At 41.3% G+C, this 24,005-nt stretch overlaps 1 protein-coding gene across 1 annotated transcript; it reads left to right on the top strand.

Annotated features, from left to right (window-relative positions):
- The first annotated feature begins 2,725 nt into the window (after positions 1-2,725).
- LOC133977053 (hemicentin-1-like) lies at positions 2,726-9,635 on the top strand. The gene is made up of 7 exons (XM_062415194.1): positions 2,726-2,815; positions 2,988-3,060; positions 6,542-6,583; positions 6,757-7,044; positions 8,702-8,941; positions 9,141-9,223; positions 9,380-9,635. Exons 1-6 carry the CDS (start codon positions 2,726-2,728, stop codon positions 9,155-9,157), a joined length of 750 nt encoding a protein of 249 aa, XP_062271178.1. The 3' UTR covers positions 9,158-9,223; positions 9,380-9,635.
- The last annotated feature ends 14,370 nt before the right edge of the window (positions 9,636-24,005 follow it).

Genomic DNA, 24,005 nt, shown 5'->3' with positions numbered 1-24,005 from the left:
TAACCTTAACCCTCTACATGTTAGGGTGGAGGGTAACCCTAACCCTCCACATGTTGGGGTGGAGGGTAACCCTAACCTTAACCCTCCACATGTTAGGGTGGAGGTTAACCCTAACCTTAACCCTCTACATGTTAGGGTGGAGGGTAACCCTAACCCTCCACATGTTGGGGTGGAGGGTAACCCTAACCTTAACCCTCCACATGTTAGGGTGGAGGGTAACCCTAACCTTAACCCTCCACATGTTAGGGTGGAGGGTAACCCTAACCTTAACCCTCCACATGTTGGGGTGGAGGGTAACCCTAACCTTAACCCTCTACATGTTAGGGTGGAGGGTAACCCTAACCTTAACCCTCTACATGTTGGGGTGGAGGGTAACCCTAACCTTAACCCTCCACATGTTGGGGTGGAGGGTAACCCTAACCCTCCACATGTAAGGGTGGAGGGTAACCCTAACCTTAACCCTCCACATGTTAGGGTGGAGGGTAACCCTAACCTTAACCCCCCACATGTTAGGGTGGAGGGTAACCCTAACCTTAACCCCCCACATGTTAGGGTGGAGGGTAACCCTAACCTTAACCCCCCCACATGTTAGGGTGGAGGGTAACCCTAACCTTAACCCTCTACATGTTAGGGTGGAGGGTAACCCTAACCTTAACCCTCCACATGTTAGGGTGGAGGGTAACCCTAACCTTAACCCCCCACATGTTAGGGTGGAGGGTAACCCTAACCTTAACCCCCCACATGTTAGGGTGGAGGGTAACCCTAACCTTAACCCCCCACATGTTAGGGTGGAGGGTAACCCTAACCCTAACCCTCTACATGTTAGGGTGGAGGGTAACCCTAACCTTAACCCTCCACATGTTAGGGTGGAGGGTAACCCTAACCTTAACCCTCCACATGTTAGGGTGGAGGGTAACCCTAACCCTAACCCTCCACATGTTAGGGTGGAGGGTAACCCTAACCTTAACCCTCCACATGTTAGGGTGGAGGGTAACCCTAACCCTAACCCTCCACATGTTAGGGTGGAGGGTAACCCTAACCTCAACCCTCCACATGTTAGGGTGGAGGGTAACCCTAACCTTAACCCTCCACATGTTAGGGTGGAGGGTAACCCTAACCTTAACCCTCTACATGTTAGGGTGGAGGGTAACCCTAACCTTAACCCTCTACATGTTAGGGTGGAGGGTAACCCTAACCTTAACCCTCCACATGTTAGGGTGGAGGGTAACCCTAACCTTAACACTCTACATGTTGGGGTGGAGGGTAACCCTAACCCTCCACATGTTAGGGTGGAGGGTAACCCTAACCTTAACCCTCCACAGGTCTGGCTGCACCATGGTTAACCAGCTCAGTCTCCAGCTCGGGTCGGATGGCGTTGGGCACCGGTCTGGCTTTAATAATCACTGGTTCACCTTCAGGTTTGACACAAAGCTTCACCGTCTCTAAATGTTGTAATGAAGCCATGCTGCTTTATCTCTTAGTCCACACAGTCTGTTAATGTGTCATTTAAAGGTTGAAGTATTTCTAGTTCATTGTTTTATCTTCCTGTACATTAGATCCTTCACTCATTCACTCATTCACTCACTCATTCACTCCTCTCCTTCTCTCCTTCTCTCCTTCACTCCTTCTCTCCTTCTCTCCTTCACTCCTTCTCTCCTTCACTCCTTCACTCATTCACTCCTCTCCTCCTCTCCTTCTCTCCTTCACTCCTTCTCTCCTTCACTCATTCACTCATTCACTCCTCTCCTTCACTCATTCTCTCCTTCACTCCTCTCCTTCACTCATTCTCTCCTTCACTCCTTCACTCATTCACTCCTTCACTCATTCACTCAGTCATTTAAAGGTTGAAGTATTTCTAGTTCATTGTTTTATATATGTGTGTCCAGCACCTTGTTGCAGCTGTGGTTGTTTTAAAGTGCTTTATAAATAAAGTTGAGTTGAATAAAGCATGTTTAAAGTCACAGTGACAGATGTTGTCTCTCTTCTTGGTACTGGTTCTGTCTGCAGTCACCAGAGGCCTGGATGAGGTTCGGTGGGTCAGTGTGTTGTAGACTGTAGACGCTCACATAGCAGCTGGACTTCTGTTCATATTCCCAGCTGTCTGATTACTAGTTTTATTTGTAGGTTTTAATAATTATAACATGAGTCTGAACCAGAGGAGCAGCTTTAACTGTAATGAGATGATGACTCAGCATTAACAGGAACTGACCAACCTTTACTCACTAAATGTCCTTAAATGGTAAAGAGATGAAGACAGGAACAAAGAGAAGAGGAAGGAAACAGCTGATCACTGATAACAGACGGATCACAAACAGGAAGTTACTGACTGAACTTCTGCTTTCTGTTATCTGCTTCTACGCTCTCTCATCTCTACTGGTTTAGGTGTGATGCTCCAACTAAAGTCCCTCCTCCATGTCTGCTGCATCTCAGCCTGGACCCACTGACACCAGAACAACCAGCAACCCATCCCAGTATCACCATTAACCCACAAACACTAGTAAACCAGTGTTCCCAGTATCACCATTAACCCACAAACACTAGTAAACCAGTGTTCCCAGTATCACCATTAACCCAGAAACACCAGTAAACCAGTATCACCATTAACCCAGAAACACCAGTAAACCAGTATCACCATTAACCCAGAAACACTAGTAAACCAGTGTTCCCAGTATGTAGTGACCTCTGACCTCCTGCTGATTCTTACCACGAGGTTTTTACTGTAACCATGACGATGGTGGTTAAACAGGAAGTTGATGCTGCTGGTGATTCACCTTATATGGGCTTCCTGTTACTGTGGAACCAGCTCATCATCATAGTATTGATCAGATATTGATTATAACAGAAGTCTGAAGTGATGTATTGATCTCTGGCTGACTGGTTGCTAGGCGACAGTCTGAGCTGATCAGCTGATCAACGTTCAAACTGCTGAAGACAAAGAAAGAAATCAGGAAGTGACGTAAAGCGTGTTTGTATTGTTCTGAGTTTAGAGAAGAAGAAAAGCAGAAGTGACGGCCACTCCTCATCCAGACATGAAGACTTCAACTGTGTGTCTGCTGCTCGGTGAGTCCAACTCATTCACTCATTCACTCATTCACTCCTTCACTCATTCACTCATTCACTCCTTAGATCATTCACTCATTCACTCCTTCACTCCTTAGATCATTCACTCATTCACTCCTTCACTACTTAGATCCTTCACTCATTCACTCATTCACTCATTCATTAACTCATTCACTCATTCACTCATTCACTCCACTCATTCACTCATTCACTCCACTCATTCACTCATTCACTCATTCACTCATTCACTTCACTCATTCACTCATTCACTCCTTCACTCCTCAGATCCTTCTCTCCTTCACTCATTCACTCCTTCAGTCCTTCACTCATTCACTCATTCTCTCCTTCACTCCTTCACTCATTCTCTCCTTCACTCATTCACTCCTTCTCTCCTTCACTCATTCACTCATTCTCTCATTCACTCATTCACTCCTTCTCTCCTTCACTCATTCTCCTTGACTCATTCACTCATTCACTCCTTCTCTCCTTCACTCCTTCTCTCCTTCACTCATTCACCCATTCAATCCTTCTCTCCTTCACTCATTCTCTCCTTCACTCCTTCACTCATTCACTCATTCACTCCTTCACTCATTCTCTCATTCACTCCTTCACTCCTTCTCTCCTTCACTCATTCTCCTTGACTCATTCACTCATTCACTCATTCACTCATTCACTCCTTCACTCATTCTCTCATTCACTCATTCACTCCTTCTCTCCTTCACTCATTCTCCTTGACTCATTCACTCATTCACTCATTCACTCCTTCTCTCCTTCACTCATTCACTCATTCTCCTTGACTCATTCACTCCTTCACTCATTTACTCATCACTCATTCTATCCTTCACTCATTCACTCATTCTCTCATTCACTCATTCACTCATTTACTCATTCACTCATTCACTCATTCTATCCTTCACTCATTCACTCTTTCACTCCTTCACTCATTCACTCATCACTCATTCTATCCTTCAATCATTCACTCATCACTCATTCTATCCTTCACTCATTCACTAATTCACTCTTTCACTCCTTCACTCATTCTCTCATTCACTCATTCACTCATTTACTCATTCACTCATTCACTCATTCTATCCTTCACTCATTCACTCTTTCACTCCTTCACTCATTCACTCATCACTCATTCTATCCTTCAATCATTCACTCATCACTCATTCTATCCTTCACTCATTCACTAATTCACTCTTTCACTCCTTCACTCATTCACTCCTCAGATCCTTCTCTCCTTCACTCCTTCAATCATTCACTCCTCAGATCCTTCTCTCCTTCACTCCTTCAATCATTCACTCATCACTCATTCTATCCTTCACTCATTCACTCATTCTCTCATTCACTCATTCACTCATTCTATCCTTCACTCATTCACTCATTCTCTCATTCACTCATTCACTCATTCTCTCCTTCACTCATTCACTCTTTCACTCCTTCACTCATTCACTCCTTCACTCATTCTCTCCTTCACTCATCACTCATTCTATCCTTCACTCATTCACTCATTCACTCATTCTCTCATTCACTCATTCACTCATGCTCCTTGACTCATTCTCTCATTCACTCATTCACTCATTCACTCATTCTCTCATTCACTCATTCACTCATGCTCCTTGACTCATTCTCTCATTCTCTCATTCACTCATTCACTCATGCTCCTTGACTCATTCTCTCATTCACTCATTCACTCATTCACTCATTCTCCTTGACTCATTCTCTCCTTCACTCATTCACTCATTCACTCTTTCAATCCTTCACTCATTGTCCTTCTCTCCTTCACTCCTTCAATCATTCACTCATCACTCATTCTATCCTTCACTCATTCACTCATTTACTCATTCTCTCCTTCACTCATTCACTCATTCACTCTTTCACTCCTCAGATCCTTCTCTCCTTCACTCCTTCAATCATTCACTCATCACTCATTCTATCCTTCTCTCATTCACTCATTCACTCATTCTATCCTTCACTCATTCAATCATTCTCTCATTCACTCATTCACTCATTCTATCCTTCACTCATTCAATCATTCTCTCATTCACTCATTCACTCATTCTCTCCTTCACTCATTCACTCATTCACTCCTCAGATCCTTCTCTCCTTCACTCATTCTCTCCTTCACTCATCACTCATTCTATCCTTCACTCATTCACTCATTCACTCATTCTCTCATTCACTCATTCACTCATTCTCTCATTCACTCATTCACTCATTCTCTCATTCTCTCATTCACTCATTCACTCATTCTCTCATTCACTCATTCTCTCATTCTCTCATTCACTCATTCACTCCTTCTCTCATTCTCTCCTTCACTCATTCACTCTTTCACTCCTTCACTCATTCTATCCTTCACTCATTCACTCATTCACTCATTCACTCCTCAGATCCTTCTCTCCTTCACTCATTCTCTCCTTCACTCATCACTCATTCTATCCTTCACTCATTCACTCATTCACTCATTCTCTCCTTCACTCATCACTCATTCTATCCTTCACTCATTCACTCATTCACTCATTCTCTCATTCACTCATTCACTCATTCTCCTTGACTCATTCTCTCATTCACTCATTCACTCATTCTCTCATTCACTCATTCTCTCATTCTCTCATTCACTCATTCACTCCTTCTCTCATTCTCTCCTTCACTCATTCACTCTTTCACTCCTTCACTCCTTCAATCATTCACTCCTCAGATCCTTCTCTCCTTCACTCATTCACTTATTCACTCATTCTCTCCTTCACTCCTTCACTCATTCACTCCTTCACTCATTCTCTCCTTCACTCATTCACTCATTCACTCATTGACTCCTGTAGTGACCTCTGACCTGTAGTGACCTGTAGTAACCTATGACCTGTAGTGACCTCTGTAGTAACCTCTGACCTGTAGTGACCTCTGACCTGTAGTGACCTGTAGTAACCTCTGACCTGTAGTGACCTGTAGTAACCTCTGACCTATAGTGACCTGTAGTAACCTCTGACCTGTAGTGACCTGTAGTAACCTCTGACCTGTAGTAACCTGTAGTGACCTGTAGTGACCTGTAGTGACCTCTGACCTGTAGTGACCTGTAGTAACCTCTGACCTGTAGTAACCTCTGACCTGTAGTGACCTGTAGTAACCTCTGACCTGTAGTGACCTCTGACCTGTAGTGACCTGTAGTGACCTCTGACCTGTAGTGACCTGTAGTAACCTCTGACCTGTAGTGACCTCTGACCTGTAGTAACCTGTAGTAACCTCTGACCTGTAGTAACCTGTAGTAACCTCTGACCTGTAGTAACCTCTGACCTGTAGTGACCTGTAGTGACCTGTAGTAACCTCTGACCTGTAGTGACCTGTAGTAACCTCTGACCTGTAGTAACCTCTGACCTGTAGTGACCTGTAGTGACCTCTGACCTGTAGTGACCTGTAGTAACCTCTGACCTGTAGTAACCTTTAGTAACCTCTGACCTGCAGTAACCCTGTCCTCCTGCTGCAGGTGTGTCTGTGCTGCTGCTGTCTGGTCCCACTGATTCAGCAGGTGAGTTCCAGCTCCCAACAACAACCATCAGTCCTTAAAACCTGTTGAACCGCCATCGTCCACTGATCCTAACCACCTGCTTTTTACTGTAACCATGACGATGACGGTTCCCATCAACTTCCTCTGAATAAGTGACTGCAGTGACTCTAATAATCTGTGTGTGTGTCCTTCAGTCTCTCTGAGAGTCAGTCCAGACCTTCAGCAGTTCTTCATCAGAGAGGGTCCACTGACTCTGAGCTGTGATGAAGACGGACAGACAGCTGATGGATGGACGGTGAAGAGGACAACAAGAGGAGGGACTAAAGAAGAGACTAGACAGTGTGGTGATGGTGATCAACGCTTTGGGAAGATTGTGGGTTCTAACTGCATCATCTCAAGTCTCTCTCCCAACTCAGATTCTGGAGTTTACTGGTGTGAAAGATCTGGAGAGAGAAGTGAAGAGATCAACATCACAGTTACTGGTAGATATGATTCTGTCTGTAACTGTAACTCTGTCTCTATGTAACTGTAACTCTGTCTCTATGTAACTCTGTCTCTATGTAACTGTAACTCTGTCTCTATGTAACTGTAACTCTGTCTCTATGTAACTGTAACTCTGTCTCTATGTAACTGTAACTCTGTCTCTATGTAACTCTGTCTCTATGTAACTGTAACTCTGTCTCTATGTAACTGTAACTCTGTCTCTATGTAACTGTAACTCTGTCTCTATGTAACTGTAACTCTGTCTCTATGTAACTCTGTCTCTATGTAACTCTGTCTCTATGTAACTGTAACTCTGTCTGTATGTAACTGTAACTCTGTCTCTATGTAACTGTAACTCTGTCTCTATGTAACTGTAACTCTGTCTCTATGTAACTGTAACTCTGTCTCTATGTAACTGTAACTCTGTCTCTATGTAACTGTAACTCTGTCTCTATGTAACTGTAACTATGTCTCTATGTAACTGTAACTCTGTCTGTATGTAACTCTGTCTCTATGTAACTGTAACTCTGTCTCTATGTAACTCTGTCTCTATGTAACTGTAACTCTGTCTCTATGTAACTGTAACTCTGTCTCTATGTAACTGTAACTCTGTCTGTATGTAACTCTGTCTCTATGTAACTGTAACTCTGTCTCTATGTAACTGTAACTCTGTCTCTATGTAACTGTAACTCTGTCTCTATGTAACTCTGTCTCTATGTAACTCTGTCTCTATGTAACTGTAACTCTGTCTCTATGTAACTGTAACTCTGTCTCTATGTAACTCTGTCTCTATGTAACTGTAACTCTGTCTCTATGTAACTCTGTCTCTATGTAACTGTAACTCTGTCTCTATGTAACTGTAACTCTGTCTCTATGTAACTGTAACTCTGTCTCTATGTAACTGTAACTCTGTCTCTATGTAACTCTGTCTCTATGTAACTGTAACTCTGTCTCTATGTAACTGTAACTCTGTCTCTATGTAACTGTAACTCTGTCTCTATGTAACTGTAACTCTGTCTCTATGTAACTCTGTCTCTATGTAACTGTAACTCTGTCTCTATGTGACTGTAACTCTGTCTCTATGTAACTGTAACTCTGTCTCTATGTAACTGTAACTCTGTCTCTATGTAACTCTGTCTCTATGTAACTGTAACTCTGTCTCTATGTAACTGTAACTCTGTCTCTATGTAACTGTAACTCTGTGTCTATGTAACTGTAACTCTGTCTCTATGTAACTGTAACTCTGTCTCTATGTAACTGTAACTCTGTCTCTATGTAACTGTAACTCTGTCTCTATGTAACTGTAACTCTGTCTCTATGTAACTGTAACTCTGTCTCTATGTAACTGTAACTCTGTCTCTATGTAACTGTAACTCTGTCTCTATGTAACTCTGTCTCTATGTAACTGTAACTCTGTCTCTATGTAACTCTGTCTCTATGTAACTCTGTCTCTATGTAACTCTGTCTCTATGTAACTCTGTCTCTATGTAACTCTGTCTCTATGTAACTGTAACTCTGTCTCTATGTAACTGTAACTCTGTCTCTATGTAACTGTAACTCTGTCTCTATGTAACTGTAACTCTGTCTCTATGTAACTGTAACTCTGTCTCTATGTAACTGTAACCCTAACCCTATGTGTCTCTGTCTGTTGTTCAGATCTTACCTTTAAGCTGGAGATTCCTGCTCTTCCTGTGCTGACAGGAAGTGATGTCACTCTGCGCTGTAGGACCAGAGATGGTTCCACACCAGCATTTACATTATTAAAGGACGGTAAAGCTGTTACAGGTTCCTCTAAAGGAGAGTTAATCATCAGTAAGGTCCAACAGTCTGATGAAGGTTTCTACTCGTGTGTTAATCAGAATGTAGAATCTGCAAGGAGCAGGCTGAGGGTCAAAGGTCAGTACACTGACATCACTTCCTGTTTATATGACAGTAGAGTTAATAAACTGATCACTGCACTGAACCACAATCTACTGATTCCTCCTCCAGCTCCCCTTGCTACCTCTCCTTCCCCTCCTCCTCCTCCTCCTCCTCCTCCTCCTTCCTCTCCTTCCCCTCCTCCTCCTCCTCCTCTTCTCTGTCTCTCTGTGGTCAGACTCTTGTGCCATCTAGTGGTCATCAGTCCGTACTGCATCAGTTCTGTCCTGATGGTTTCCATCTACCGCAGCAGGAGGACAGGTACAAACACACACACACACACACACACACACACACACACACACACACACACACACACACACACACACACAAACAAACACACACACACACACACACACACTCATTCATGTTTTACTTCATACCTCCATCTCAACTCCTTCTTAACTCCGCCCACAGGAAACAGACCCGCCGTCTCCATGGAGACCAGCCAGCGTGATGGAGGAGATCAGGGATTGGATGGAGAGTATGATGATGTCACCACTGAGCATGACTTCTGAGCTGCAGCTTGTGTTTTAATCATTTACAGTAAACTGATGATGAAGAGGAGGAAGAGGAGGAGGAAGCTGATCACACCTTAGACCAATGATCAATGATCAATGAGCAGATGATTATTGATCATTGATCATTGTTTATTGATTATTGATTATTGATCATTGATCATTGATTATTGATTATTGATCATTGATCATTGATTATTGATTATTGATCATTGATCATTGATTATTGATTATTGATTATTGATTATTGATTATTGATCATTGATTATTGATTATTGATTATTGATCATTGATAATTGATTATTGATCATTGATTATTGATCATTGATTATTGATCATTGATCATTGATCATCTGCTATAACTTACAGCCCATCCTCTCTCTCCTCTCAGTCTATTTTAATGTGTTCATGGTGTAAATACTGATATATTAATAATAACAGGTATTAAATGTCTACTTTAGTGAATAATGATCTTCTCCAGTCAAACCTCAGCAGATAAAAACTCATGATCAGATGAATCCTGTAACACAGCTGTGATATTTAACATGTTGTATTAATGCAAACATGAACTTATATATATATATATTACTGTAAAGATGATATATTGATAAACGTATGTAGTAATAATTACTCATCCAATCATAAGAACAGCAGTGATTCTGTCTGTTTATTCATGTTAATTATGGGATGTAGATTTTACTGAATGAGGTCAGGATGTGACATCATGGCCTAAATAATGAATTCTGTGTTTTACAGTGTAAAGTTTATAGTTGTGATTAAATGAATGAAACCATGACGATGAACGTTGCTTTGTGCTGTAAAACTAGTAATTAGATTCTCACTCTCTATTATCATTGTTTTATTATCATTGTTTTATTATTATCATTGTTTTTATTATTATTGTTTTATTATTATTGTTTTATTATTATTATTGTTTTATTATCATTGTTTTATTATTATCATTGTTTTTATTATTATTGTTTTATTATTATTGTTTTATTATTATTGTTTTATTATTATTATTGTTTTTATTATCATTGTTTTTATTATTATTGTTTTTATTATCATTGTTTTTATTATCATTGTTTTTATTATTATTGTTTTTATTATTATTGTTTTTATTATCATTGTTTTTATTATCATTGTTTTTATTATTATTGTTTTTATTATTATTGTTTTATTATCATTGTTTTATTATTATCATTGTTTTTATTATTATTGTTTTTATTATTATTGTTTTTATTATTATTGTTTTTATTATCATTGTTTTATTATTATTGTTTTTATTATTATTGTTTTTATTATTATTGTTTTATTATTATTATTGTTTTATTAGTAATCTAATGTTAATAAATTCTTAAACATCTGAACCAGCTGTTGTTGGTGTTTTATTTGGAACAAAGATGAATTAACTGATTCATTAATAATTATTGATTAACTTCTTCCTAATGTATGAGGTGGTTCCCTTTGTAATAAATGCTTATTAATGACATCATGAATACTAAAAATGAATGAATGAACTTCTGTTGATGCATCAAGTGAAGAAATAAACATTTGTTATAAAGCAGCAGCTGATTGGTCCAATAAATAAACTGATCAAATGTAGTCAAGACGTTTTTATTGATATAGAGCGATGTCATAAATCACATGATGTACATGAAATCATATATCACAATATCACAGCAGTATTATAGATGACTGATAATATATTTACACTATAAGAGTTTAAGCTCAGAACATTACATCAGTTTACTGTAATAAAGCCTTTAAATATGAAATATATCATATTATAATATCTAGTCACATATCATGATATTGATTTAATAATAATTAATATAACAGTCTTAACCTGAGCCTCAGACGACTTCACAGTGTGAACAGTAACAACATCCTGCGGGAGAAGGAAGCTAAACAATGAGACTCATGATAAAAAGTTATAATATCTATTTATATATATATAAAGAGAGAGATAGAAATATATATATAACATAAGCAGGAGCAGTATAGAATAGCATGGGTTATAAATGAAGTTGAGCTGTTTGTTAAACATCTGCACCCTGATGACATCAATGTGACATCATCAGACCACAGAGCACCATGAGAGTAAACTGACCCATGTTTATATTCAATGTTTATAATATTTAATGTTTATAATATTTAATGTTTATAATATTTAATGTTTATAATATATAATGTTTATAATATTTAATGTTTATAATATTTAATGTTTATAATATTTAATATTTATAATATTTAATGTTTATAATATTTAATGTTTATAATATTTAATGTTTATAATATTTAATGTTTATAATATTTAATGTTTATAATATTTAATATTTATAATATTTAATGTTTATAATATTTAATGTTTATAATATTTAATGTTTATAATATTTAATGTTTATAATATTTAATGTTTATAATATATAATGTTTATAATATTTAATATTTAATGATGTAATGGTGTTTATAATGTTTAATGTTTATAATATTTAATGTTTATAATATTTAATGTTTATAATATTTAATGTTTATAATATATAATATTTATATGATGTAATGATGTTTATAATATTTAATGTTTATAGTATTTAATGATGTTTATAATATTTAATGATGTTTATTTAATGATGTTATAATATATAATGTTTATATGATGTAATGATGTTTATAATATTTAATATTTAATGATGTAATGGTGTTTATAATATTTAATTTTTATAATATTTAATGTTTATAATATTTAATGTTTATAATATTTAATGTTTATAATATATAATGTTTATAATATTTAATGTTTATATGATGTAATGACACACTGTGGCCACCAGGTGTCGTCGTGAGTCAAAGTGAAGGATCAGAATACAGATGTTACTCAACAGCTGCATTGAGAATAAAATAGAGTCACATCTAACAAAATATTTATAATTATAAAAAATATAATAATAAAAATATTAAAAATATATAAAATATGAACAGCATCAATAACACAAAGAGAAGAATCGTCCAATCAGCTGTCGGTATGACCGGAAACCAGAGTCCTCAATTTCCTGTTTCAAAATAAAAGCACATCAGCTGTTAGTTTTTTCATCTGTTGCCATGGTAACTGTGTGTGTGTGTGTGTGTGTGTGTGTGTGTGTGTGTGTGTGTGTGTGTGTGTGTGTGTGTGTGTATGTGTGAGTGTGTGTTACCTGCTCTCACTGAGGAGTACACAACATCTGGCTGATCTGCAAGACACATACACACACACACACACACACACACACACACACACACACACATACACACACACACACACACACACACACACACACACACAAACACTCACACACACACACACACACACACACATACACACAGACGGTTATGTATAAATTAATAACTAGTGATGTCACAGGCCACTAACATCTACAGTAAAAAAGTTGTGTGTGTGTGTGTGTGTGGTTGTCATGGTTACCAGGTCTCTGTCCAGCTGACCCCTGACCTCTGATGACAACCTGACCGTAGGTGACCTCATCAGGACCTGAAAGACAATTCAGTCTTTTAGTGTATGTGTGTGTGGGTGTGTGTGTGTGTGTACCTGCAGTGTTTGTGTATGTACGTGTGTGTGTGTGTGTGTGTACCTGCAGTGTGTGTGTGTGTGTGTGTGTGTGTACCTGCAGTGTTTGTGTATGTACGTGTGTGTGTGCTTGTGTGTGTGTGTGTACCTGCATTGTGTTTGTGTGTCTGTGTGTGTGTGTGTGTGTGCTTGTGTGTGTGTGTACCTGCATTGTGTTTGTGTGTCTGTGTGTGTGTGTGTATCCGCAGTGTGTGTGCGTGTGTGTGTGTACCTGCAGTGTTTGTGTGTGTGTGTGTGTACCTGCAGTGTGTGTGTGTACCTGCAGTGTGTGTGTGTGTGTACCTGCAGTGTGTGTGTGTGTGTGTGTACCTGCATTGTGTTTGTGTGTCTGTGTGTGTGTACCTGCAGTGTGTGTGTGTACCTGCAGTGTGTGTGTGTGTGTGTACCTGCAGTGTGTGTGTATGTGTGTACCTGCAGTGTGTTTGTGTACCTGCAGTGTGTGTGTGTACCTGCAGTGTGTGTGTGTGTGTGTGTGTACCTGCGCTGTGTGTGTGTGTATGTGTGTGTGTGTGTACCTGCAGTCTGTGTGTGTGTATATGTGTGTGTGTACCTGCAGTGTGTGTGTGTGTGTGTATGTGTGTGTGTATGTGTGTGTATGTGTGTGTACCTGCAGTGTGTGTGTGTATGTGTGTGTACCTGCAGTGTGTGTGTGTGTGTGTACCTACAGTGTGTGTGTGTACCTGCAGTGTGTGTGTGTGTACCTGCAGTGTGTGTGTGTGTGTGTGTACCTGCAGTGTGTGTGTGTATGTGTGTGTACCTGCAGTGTGTGTGTATGTGTGTGTACGTGCAGTGTGTGCGTGTGTGTGTACCTGCAGTGTGTGTGTGTATCTGCGCTGTGTGTGTGTGTGTATGTGTGAGTGTGTGTGTGTGTGTGTACCTGCAGTGTGTGTGTGTATGTGTATGTGTGTGTGTTTGTATGTGTGAGTGTGTGTGTACCTGCAGTGTGTGTGTATGTGTGTGTGTGTACCTGCAGTGTGTGTGTGTACCTGCAGTGTGTGTGTGTGTGTGTGTGTGTGTGTGTGTGTGTACCTGCAGTGTATATGTGTGTGTGTGTGTACCTGCAGTGTGTGTGTTTATGTGTGTGTGTGTACCTGCAGTGTGTGTGTGTGTACCTGCAGTGTATGTGTGTGTGTACCTGCAGTGTATGTGTGTGTGTACCTGCAGTGTGTGCGTGTATGTGTGTGTGTGTGTATGTGTGTGTATGTGTGTGTTTATGTGTGTATATGTGTGTACCTGCAGTGTGTGTGTGTATGTGTGTTTACCTGCAGTGTGTGTGTGTGTGTGTACCTGCAGTGTGTGTGTGTGTGTGTACCTGCAGTGTGTGGGTGTACCTGCAGTGTGTGTGTGTACCTGCAGTGTGTGTGTGTATGTGTGTGTGTGTGTGTATGTGTGTGTGTGTGTACCTGCATTGTGTGTGTGTGTACCTGCAGTGCTTGTGTGTACCTGCAGTGTTTGTGTGTATGTGTGTGTGTACCTGCAGTGTGTGTGTGTGTGTGTGTATGTGTGTGTGTGTGTATGTGTGTGTTTGTGTGTGTATGTGTGTGTACCTGCAGTGTGTGTGTATGTGTGTGTACCTGCAGTGTGTGTGTGTGTGTGTGTGTGTACCTGCAGTGTGTATGTGTGTGTGTGTGTACCTGCAGTGTGTGTGTGTGTGTACCTGCAGTGTGTTTGTGTGTGTGTGTGTGTGTGTGTGTGTGTGTGTGTGTGTGTGTGTGTGTGTACCTGCAGAGTGTGTGTTAACTCCAGAATAAATGGTCTCCGGCTCAGCAGGAGGTTTCCTCCCTGAAATGAAACGCACCAATCAGATCGTTAGTTTTTAGAGGGGCGGGGTTTAAGGATGTCATTCAGGTTGATTGACAGGTGTGAAGTACTTCTCTTATTGGCTGCCTGAGTGATGGTGACGTCAGCGTAGGTGGGGTCTGCAGGTGGAGGTGCGTCAGTGTTTCCTGAGGAGTCAATGACATCATCAACATGTAAACTGTAGTTTATGCTCCACAGTTTGAGCTAGTTTCTGACAGCAGGTCATCATGTGTTGTTCTACTTAATGATCAAACTAAAGGAAACTCGTTCAGAGGAACCATCAGAGAACAGCTGAGAGCAGCGTTTCAGGTCCTCTGAATGATTATAATATTTTATAATAATAGTCTTATAATATATATAATATATATAATATATATAATATATATTATATATATTATATATATTATATATATTATATATATTATATATCTGACTCTACATGAAGGATCTGGACCCTGAACATAGGGTCCTGATGAAGGTCTGGTTACCATGGAGACGTGGTTGATGTTTGGTACCAGTTTGTTTCCTCCACAGCAGCAGAACCGCAACCAGCAGCAGAACCAGAAGAACCAGAGAACCCAGAGCTGCTACGACGGGGATGGTGATGTTAGAGGGTCCTGGAGTAGAAGAAGGAGAAGGAGGAGAGGCTGAGAGAGGAGGAAGAGGAGGAGGAGGAGAGAAAGAAGAGGAAGGAGGATGAGAAGAAGGAGGAGAGGTAGGAGGAGGAGCTGGAGGAGGAATCAGTAGATTGTGGTTCAGTGCAGTGATCAGTTTATTAACTCTACTGACTGTCATATAAACAGGAAGTGATGTCAGTGTACTGACCTTTGACCCTCAGCCTGCTCCTTAGAGATTCTATCAGACCAACAGAACACGAGTAGAAACCTTCATCAGACTGTTGGACGTTACTGATGATTAACTCTCCTTTAGAGGCACCTGTAACAGCTTCACCGTTCTTTAATACATTAAATGCTGGTGTGGAACCATCTCTGGTCCTACAGCGCAGAGTGACATCACTTCCTGTCAGCACAGGAACTGCAGGGATCTCCAGCTTAAAGGGAAGATCTGAACAACAGACAGAGTCACATAGGGTTAGGGTTACAGTTACATAGAGACAGAGTTACAGTTACATAGAGACAGAGTTACAGTTACATAGAGACAGAGTTACAGTTACATAGAGACAGAGTTACAGTTACATAGAGACAGAGTTACATAGAGACAGAGTTACAGTTACATAGAGACAGAGTTACAGTTACATAGAGACAGAGTTACATAGAGACAGAGTTACAGTTACATAGAGACAGAGTTACAGTTACATAGAGACAGAGTTACAGTTACATAGAGACAGAGTTACATAGAGACAGAGTTACAGTCACATAGAGACAGAGTTACATAGAGACAGAGTTACAGTTACATAGAGACATAGTTACAGTTACATAGAGACATAGTTACAGTTACATAGAGACAGAGTTACATAGAGACAGAGTTACAGTTACATAGAGACAGAGTTACAGTTACATAGAGACAGAGTTACATAGAGACAGAGTTACAGTTACATAGAGACAGAGTTACATAGAGACAGAGTTACATAGAGACAGAGTTACAGTTACATAGAGACAGAGTTACAGTTACATAGAGACATAGTTACAGTTACATAGAGACATAGTTACAGTTACATAGAGACAGAGTTACATAGAGACAGAGTTACAGTTACATAGAGACAGAGTTACAGTTACATAGAGACAGAGTTACATAGAGACAGAGTTACAGTTACATAGAGACAGAGTTACATAGAGACAGAGTTACAGTTACATAGAGACAGAGTTACATAGAGACAGAGTTACAGTTACATAGAGACAGAGTTACATAGAGACAGAGTTACAGTTACATAGAGACAGAGTTACATAGAGACAGAGTTACAGTTACATAGAGACAGAGTTACAGTTACATAGAGACAGAGTTACAGTCACATAGAGACAGAGTTACAGTTACATAGAGACATAGTTACAGTTACATAGAGACAGAGTTACAGTTACATAGAGACAGAGTTACAGTTACATAGAGACAGAGTTACATAGAGACAGAGTTACAGTTACATAGAGACAGAGTTACATAGAGACAGAGTTACAGTTACATAGAGACAGAGTTACAGTTACATAGAGACATAGTTACAGTTACATAGAGACATAGTTACAGTTACATAGAGACAGAGTTACATAGAGACAGAGTTACAGTTACATAGAGACAGAGTTACAGTTACATAGAGACAGAGTTACATAGAGACAGAGTTACAGTTACATAGAGACAGAGTTACATAGAGACAGAGTTACATAGAGACAGAGTTACAGTTACATAGAGACAGAGTTACAGTTACATAGAGACATAGTTACAGTTACATAGAGACATAGTTACAGTTACATAGAGACAGAGTTACATAGAGACAGAGTTACAGTTACATAGAGACAGAGTTACAGTTACATAGAGACAGAGTTACATAGAGACAGAGTTACAGTTACATAGAGACAGAGTTACATAGAGACAGAGTTACAGTTACATAGAGACAGAGTTACATAGAGACAGAGTTACAGTTACATAGAGACAGAGTTACAGTTACATAGAGACAGAGTTACATAGAGACAGAGTTACAGTTACATAGAGACAGAGTTACATAGAGACAGAGTTACAGTTACATAGAGACAGAGTTACATAGAGACAGAGTTACAGTTACATAGAGACAGAGTTACAGTTACATAGAGACAGAGTTACAGTTACATAGAGACAGAGTTACAGTTACATAGAGACAGAGTTACAGTTACATAGAGACAGAGTTACATAGAGACAGAGTTACAGTTACATAGAGACAGAGTTACAGTTACATAGAGACAGAGTTACAGTTACATAGAGACAGAGTTACAGTCACATAGAGACAGAGTTACAGTTACATAGAGACAGAGTTACATAGAGACAGAGTTACAGTTACATAGATACAGAGTTACATAGAGACAGAGTTACAGTTACATAGAGACAGAGTTACAGTCACATAGAGACAGAGTTACAGTTACATAGAGACAGAGTTACAGTTACATAGAGACAGAGTTACAGTTACATAGAGACATAGTTACAGTTACATAGAGACAGAGTTACATAGAGACAGAGTTACAGTTACATAGAGACAGAGTTACAGTTACATAGAGACAGAGTTACAGTTACATAGAGACATAGTTACAGTTACATAGAGACAGAGTTACATAGAGACAGAGTTACAGTTACATAGAGACAGAGTTACAGTTACATAGAGACAGAGTTACAGTTACATAGAGACAGAGTTACAGTTACATAGACACAGAGTTACATAGAGACAGAGTTACAGTTACATAGAGACAGAGTTACATAGAGACAGAGTTACAGTTACATAGAGACAGAGTTACAGTTACATAGAGACAGAGTTACATAGAGACAGAGTTACATAGAGACAGAGTTACATAGAGACAGAGTTACAGTTACATAGAGACAGAGTTACAGTTACATAGAGACAGAGTTACAGTTACATAGAGACAGAGTTACAGTTACATAGAGACAGAGTTACATAGAGACATAGTTACAGTTACATAGAGACAGAGTTACATAGAGAGAGAGTTACAGTTACATAGAGACAGAGTTACAGTTACATAGATACAGAGTTACAGTTACATAGAGACAGAGTTACAGTTACATAGAGACATAGTTACAGTTACATAGAGACAGAGTTACATAGAGACATAGTTACATAGAGACAGAGTTACAGTTACATAGAGACAGAGTTACAGTTACATAGAGACATAGTTACAGTTACATAGAGACAGAGTTACAGTTACATAGAGACAGAGTTACAGTTACATAGAGACAGAGTTACAGTCACATAGAGACAGAGTTACAGTTACATAGAGACAGAGTTACAGTTACATAGAGACAGAGTTACATAGAGACAGAGTTACATAGAGACAGAGTTACAGTTACATAGAGACATAGTTACAGTTACATAGAGACAGAGTTACAGTTACATAGAGACATAGTTACAGTTACATAGAGACAGAGTTACAGTCACATAGAGACAGAGTTACATAGAGACAGAGTTACAGTTACATAGAGACATAGTTACAGTTACATAGAGACAGAGTTACAGTTACATAGAGACAGAGTTACAGTTACATAGAGACATAGTTACAGTTACATAGAGACAGAGTTACATAGAGACAGAGTTACAGTTACATAGAGACAGAGTTACAGTTACATAGAGACAGAGTTACAGTCACATAGAGACAGAGTTACAGTTACATAGAGACAGAGTTACAGTTACATAGAGACAGAGTTACAGTTACATAGAGACAGAGTTACAGTTACATAGAGACAGAGTTACATAGAGACAGAGTTACAGTTACATAGAGACAGAGTTACATAGAGACATAGTTACAGTTACATAGAGACAGAGTTACATAGAGACATAGTTACAGTTACATAGAGACAGAGTTACATAGAGACAGAGTTACAGTTACATAGAGACAGAGTTACATAGAGACAGAGTTACAGTTACATAGAGACAGAGTTACATAGAGACATAGTTACAGTTACATAGAGACAGAGTTACATAGAGACAGAGTTACATAGAGAGAGAGTTACAGTTACATAGAGACAGAGTTACAGTTACATAGAGACAGAGTTACAGTTACATAGAGACAGAGTTACAGTTACATAGAGACAGAGTTACATAGAGACAGAGTTACAGTTACATAGAGACAGAGTTACAGTTACATAGAGACAGAGTTACAGTTACATAGAGACAGAGTTACAGTTACATAGAGACAGAGTTACAGTTACAGACAGAATCATATCTACCAGTAACTGTGATGTTGATCTCTTCACTTCTCTCTCCAGATCTTTCACACCAGTAAACTCCAGAATCTGAGTTGGGAGAAGGACCTGAGATGATGCAGTTAGAACCTTTAATTGTCCCAAAGTCTTGTTGACCACCACCACACTGTCCAGTCTTTCCTCTTATTGTCCTCTTCACCGTCCCTCCATCAGCTGTCTGTCCGTCTTCATCACAGCTCAGAGTCAGTGGAGACTCTTTGAAGAGCTGCTGAAGGTCTGGACTGACTCTCAGAGAGACTGAAGGACACACACACAGATTATTAGAGTCACTGCAGTCACTTATTCAGAGGAAGATGATGGTAACCGCCATCGTCATGGTTACAGTAAAAAGCAGGTGGTTAGGATCAGTGGACGATGGCGGTTCAACAGGTTTTAAGGACTGATGGTTGTTGTTGGGAGCTGGAACTCACCTGCTGAATCAGTGGGACCAGACAGCAGCAGCACAGACACACCTGCAGCAGGAGGACAGGGTTACTACAGGTCAGAGGTTACTAAAGGTTACTACAGGTCAGAGGTTACTACAGGTCACTACAGGTCAGAGGTTACTACAGGTTACTACAGGTCAGAGGTCACTACAGGTCACTACAGGTCACTACAGGTCACTACAGGTCAGAGGTCACTACAGGTCACTACAGGTCAGAGGTTACTACAGGTCAGAGGTTACTACAGGTTACTACAGGTCAGAGGTTACTACAGGTCAGAGGTCACTACAGGTCACTACAGGTCAGAGGTTACTACAGGTCAGAGGTTACTACAGGTCACTACAGGTTACTACAGGTCACTACAGGTCACTACAGGTCACTACAGGTCACTACAGGTCAGAGGTCAGCACATAAGACATTAGTGAAATGTAAGACCTCTGGACGTAGTTAGCATCATAATGCTTTAATCTATCATAATTGGTTTAAAACCCTTGTTAGTTATAAATGATGTTAATCTCAGTCAGATACTATAACAGACTTTACTGCCACACAGCTGTTCATAAGCACCCATGGGTGAAGTTCTGTTTGGATTACCCACATTTAGTTTTTACCTTTTTTAACTCTCTCTTCTTAATGTTCCAGGTTAGGGTTTTTCTACTTTCCTCCACCAGCCTGACGCTACATATGCTGCTCACTCATTTATTTTATTATACAGGAACATTTAATAATTGATCTCAGGATGAAAACAGATAATAACTGTTGGTTAAACTTTATGACATAGAAGACAAGGGGATGCATCAACCAATCAAAAGAAGGTAATTTATTAAATCCCAGAAATGTGATGTTGCACCTAAAGCCAGAGGAAGCTGGCTGACTAGTATTACTAAGCAGGGTTAGGGTTGGATCACCTTAACTAGACTCACATATGAATTAAATGCTTTATTAACCCATAAAGCTGAGTTTACATTGTTTAGGGCTCGGCAGAAATTATTTGAAGAACAGAACAAGGCCGGACGCATGCTGGTGAGATACATTAAGGAAAAAGAAGCTCTAAGAGTTCAGAGAGATGTTATTCTACTGTCTGCCTTACATTAAAGCTGCAGTCAGTAACTTTGAGGAGAGAGAGGACTTAGCATCAAATTTGAAGAAGTACAACTTTCAGATCCCTCCCCCTCTCTCTCCGCTGCACTCCTGCTCTGCCTCCAGAGTCCCTCCCCCAGAGGAGGCTGAAGTGTATGCTGTTGTTGGTAACGGAGGTATAGGTAGTTTTGTCCTTGCTGATAGTTGTTGCTGCGTCATTACTTTCTCTACACTCCTGAAGCCGCTCCCCCGAGCTGAGGAGGAAGGGGGAGGGGCTGTGTGTGTGAGCAGTGATTGACAGCTGTCAGACACTCCATCAGACACCATCCTGGATCTGATTGGTTCTTTTTGTCCGGTCGAGTTGGATTCTGGCAATTTGCCAATTTGCAGTAGGAGCAGTAGATGGGGCTAAACGAGCCTGGTTTTCTTTCTGACCCCCGTTGGTCTTCCCATCCTGTCAGAGGATCAGGGGGCTTCACTCAGCCAAGTGGAGGAAATAGCTGAAGCTAATAGAAAGGTCCGGTAAAGACTCGGGTCCTGACGGCTTCACAGCTGAGTTTTATAAGGCCTATGATGAGCAGCCTTCCTTCCTCTTTGTCTGATGCTGTCATTTCCTTAAAAAAGACAAGGACCGCCTTAACTGCACAAGCTTCAGGTCTATCAGCCTGATCGGATGTGAGAGTAAAATTATAGTTAAAATCCTTTCAGTCCGACTCAGTACAGTGAGACTCAGTACAGTGAGACTCAGTACAGTGAGACTCAGTACAGTGAGACTCAGTACAGTGAGACTCAGTACAGTGTTTACTACACTGATACATTCAGAGCAAGAAGACTTCATACGCTGTCGTAGCTCGGCCGATAGCTTTAGACGACTGTCAGTGTTTAAGGTGAAAATCTGAAGCACTTCATCTTACAGCTTACTGCCCCAAAAACTTGTTTACACCCGCTGACTTCATATGACCCACTAAGGGCAATAAGTATCTCAGTCTCACATTCCCCCTGCAGTAGTCAGATCTTGTATTTATCAACATCAAACCTGTTTTGGATGAATTAAAGAATAATAATGAGTGATGGACCCCTCCTTCTCTCTGAGGGGAAAAGACAAAGTCCTTAAAAACATGTGACTACCTGCTGCAGTCACTTCCTGTCAGTGTTCCCCTGAAATAGTTCAAACCATTCAATAGATTATATAATAGATTTATCTAACCCTAACCCAGACTGAACTTAAGAAAGCTACAGAGACCAGTAGATCAGGGGGGACTAGGTTCACCGGTCTCTACCCCAGAACCAGCCCTTCCCTGGTTCACCGGTCTCTACCCCAGAAACAACACTTCCCTGATTCATCGGTCTCTACCCCAGAACCAACCCCTCCCCGGTTCACCGGTCTCTGCCCCAGAACCAGCCCCTCCCCGGTTCACCGGTCTCTACCCCAGAACCAGCCCCTCCCCGGTTCACCGGTCTCTACCCCAGAACCAGCCCCTCCCCGGTTCACCGGTCTCTACCCCAGAACCAGCCCTTCCCTGTTCACCGGTCCTCTACCCAGAAACAACACTTCCCTGATTCATCGGTCTCTACCCCAGAACCAACCCCTCCCCGGTTCACCGGTCTCTGCCCCAGAACCAGCCCCCTCCCCGGTTCACCGGTCTCTACCCCAGAACCAGCCCCTCCCCGGTTCACCGGTCTCTACCCCAGAACCAGCCCCTCCCCGGTTCACCGGTCTCTACCCCAGAACCAGCCCTTCCCTGGTTCACCGGTCTCTACCCCAGAACCAGCCCCTCCCTGATTCATCGGTCTCTACCCCAGAACCAGCCCTTCCCTGGTTCATCGGTCTCTGCCCCAGAACCAGCCCCTCCCTGGTACACCGGTCTCTACCCCAGAACCAGCCCCTCCCCGGTTCACCGGTCTCTACCCCAGAACCAGCCCTTCCCTGGTTCACCGGTCTCTACCCCAGAACCAGCCCCTCCCTGATTCATCGGTCTCTACCCCAGAACCAGCCCTCCCTGATTCATCGGTCTCTACCCCAGAAACAACCACTTCCCTGATTCATCGGTCTCTACCCCAGAACCAGCCCTTCCCTGGTTCATCGGTCTCTGCCCCAGAACCAGCCCCTCCCTGGTACACCGGTCTCTGCCCCAGAACCAGCCCCTCCCCGGTTCACCGGTCTCTACCCCAGAACCAGCCCTTCCCTGGTTCACCGGTCTCTACCCCAGAACCAGCCCCTCCCTGATTCATCGGTCTCTACCCCAGAACCAGCCCCTCCCTGATTCATCGGTCTCTACCCCAGAACCAGCCCTTCCCTGGTTCATCGGTCTCTGCCCCAGAACCAGCCCCTCCCTGGTACACCGGTCCTCTACCCCAGAACCAGCCCCTCCCCGGTTCACCGGTCTCTACCCAGAACCAGCCCTTCCCTGGTTCACCGGTCTCTACCCCAGAACCAGCCCCTCCCTGATTCATCGGTCTCTACCCCAGAAACAGCCCCTCCCTGATTCATCGGTCTCTACCCCAGAAACAACACTTCCCTGATTCATCGGTCTCTACCCCAGAACCAGCCCTTCCCTGGTTCATCGGTCTCTGCCCCAGAACCAGCCCCTCCCTGGTACACCGGTCTCTGCCCCAGAACCAGCCCCTCCCCGGTTCACCGGTCTCTACCCCAGAACCAGCCCTTCCCTGGTTCACCGGTCTCTACCCCAGAA

Source organism: Scomber scombrus, unplaced genomic scaffold, assembly GCF_963691925.1.
Source record: "Scomber scombrus unplaced genomic scaffold, fScoSco1.1 SCAFFOLD_145, whole genome shotgun sequence".
NCBI lineage: Eukaryota > Metazoa > Chordata > Actinopteri > Scombriformes > Scombridae > Scomber > Scomber scombrus.
The sequence above is the reverse complement of the archived record's forward strand: the minus strand, read 5'-3'. Positions and strand labels throughout refer to the sequence as shown.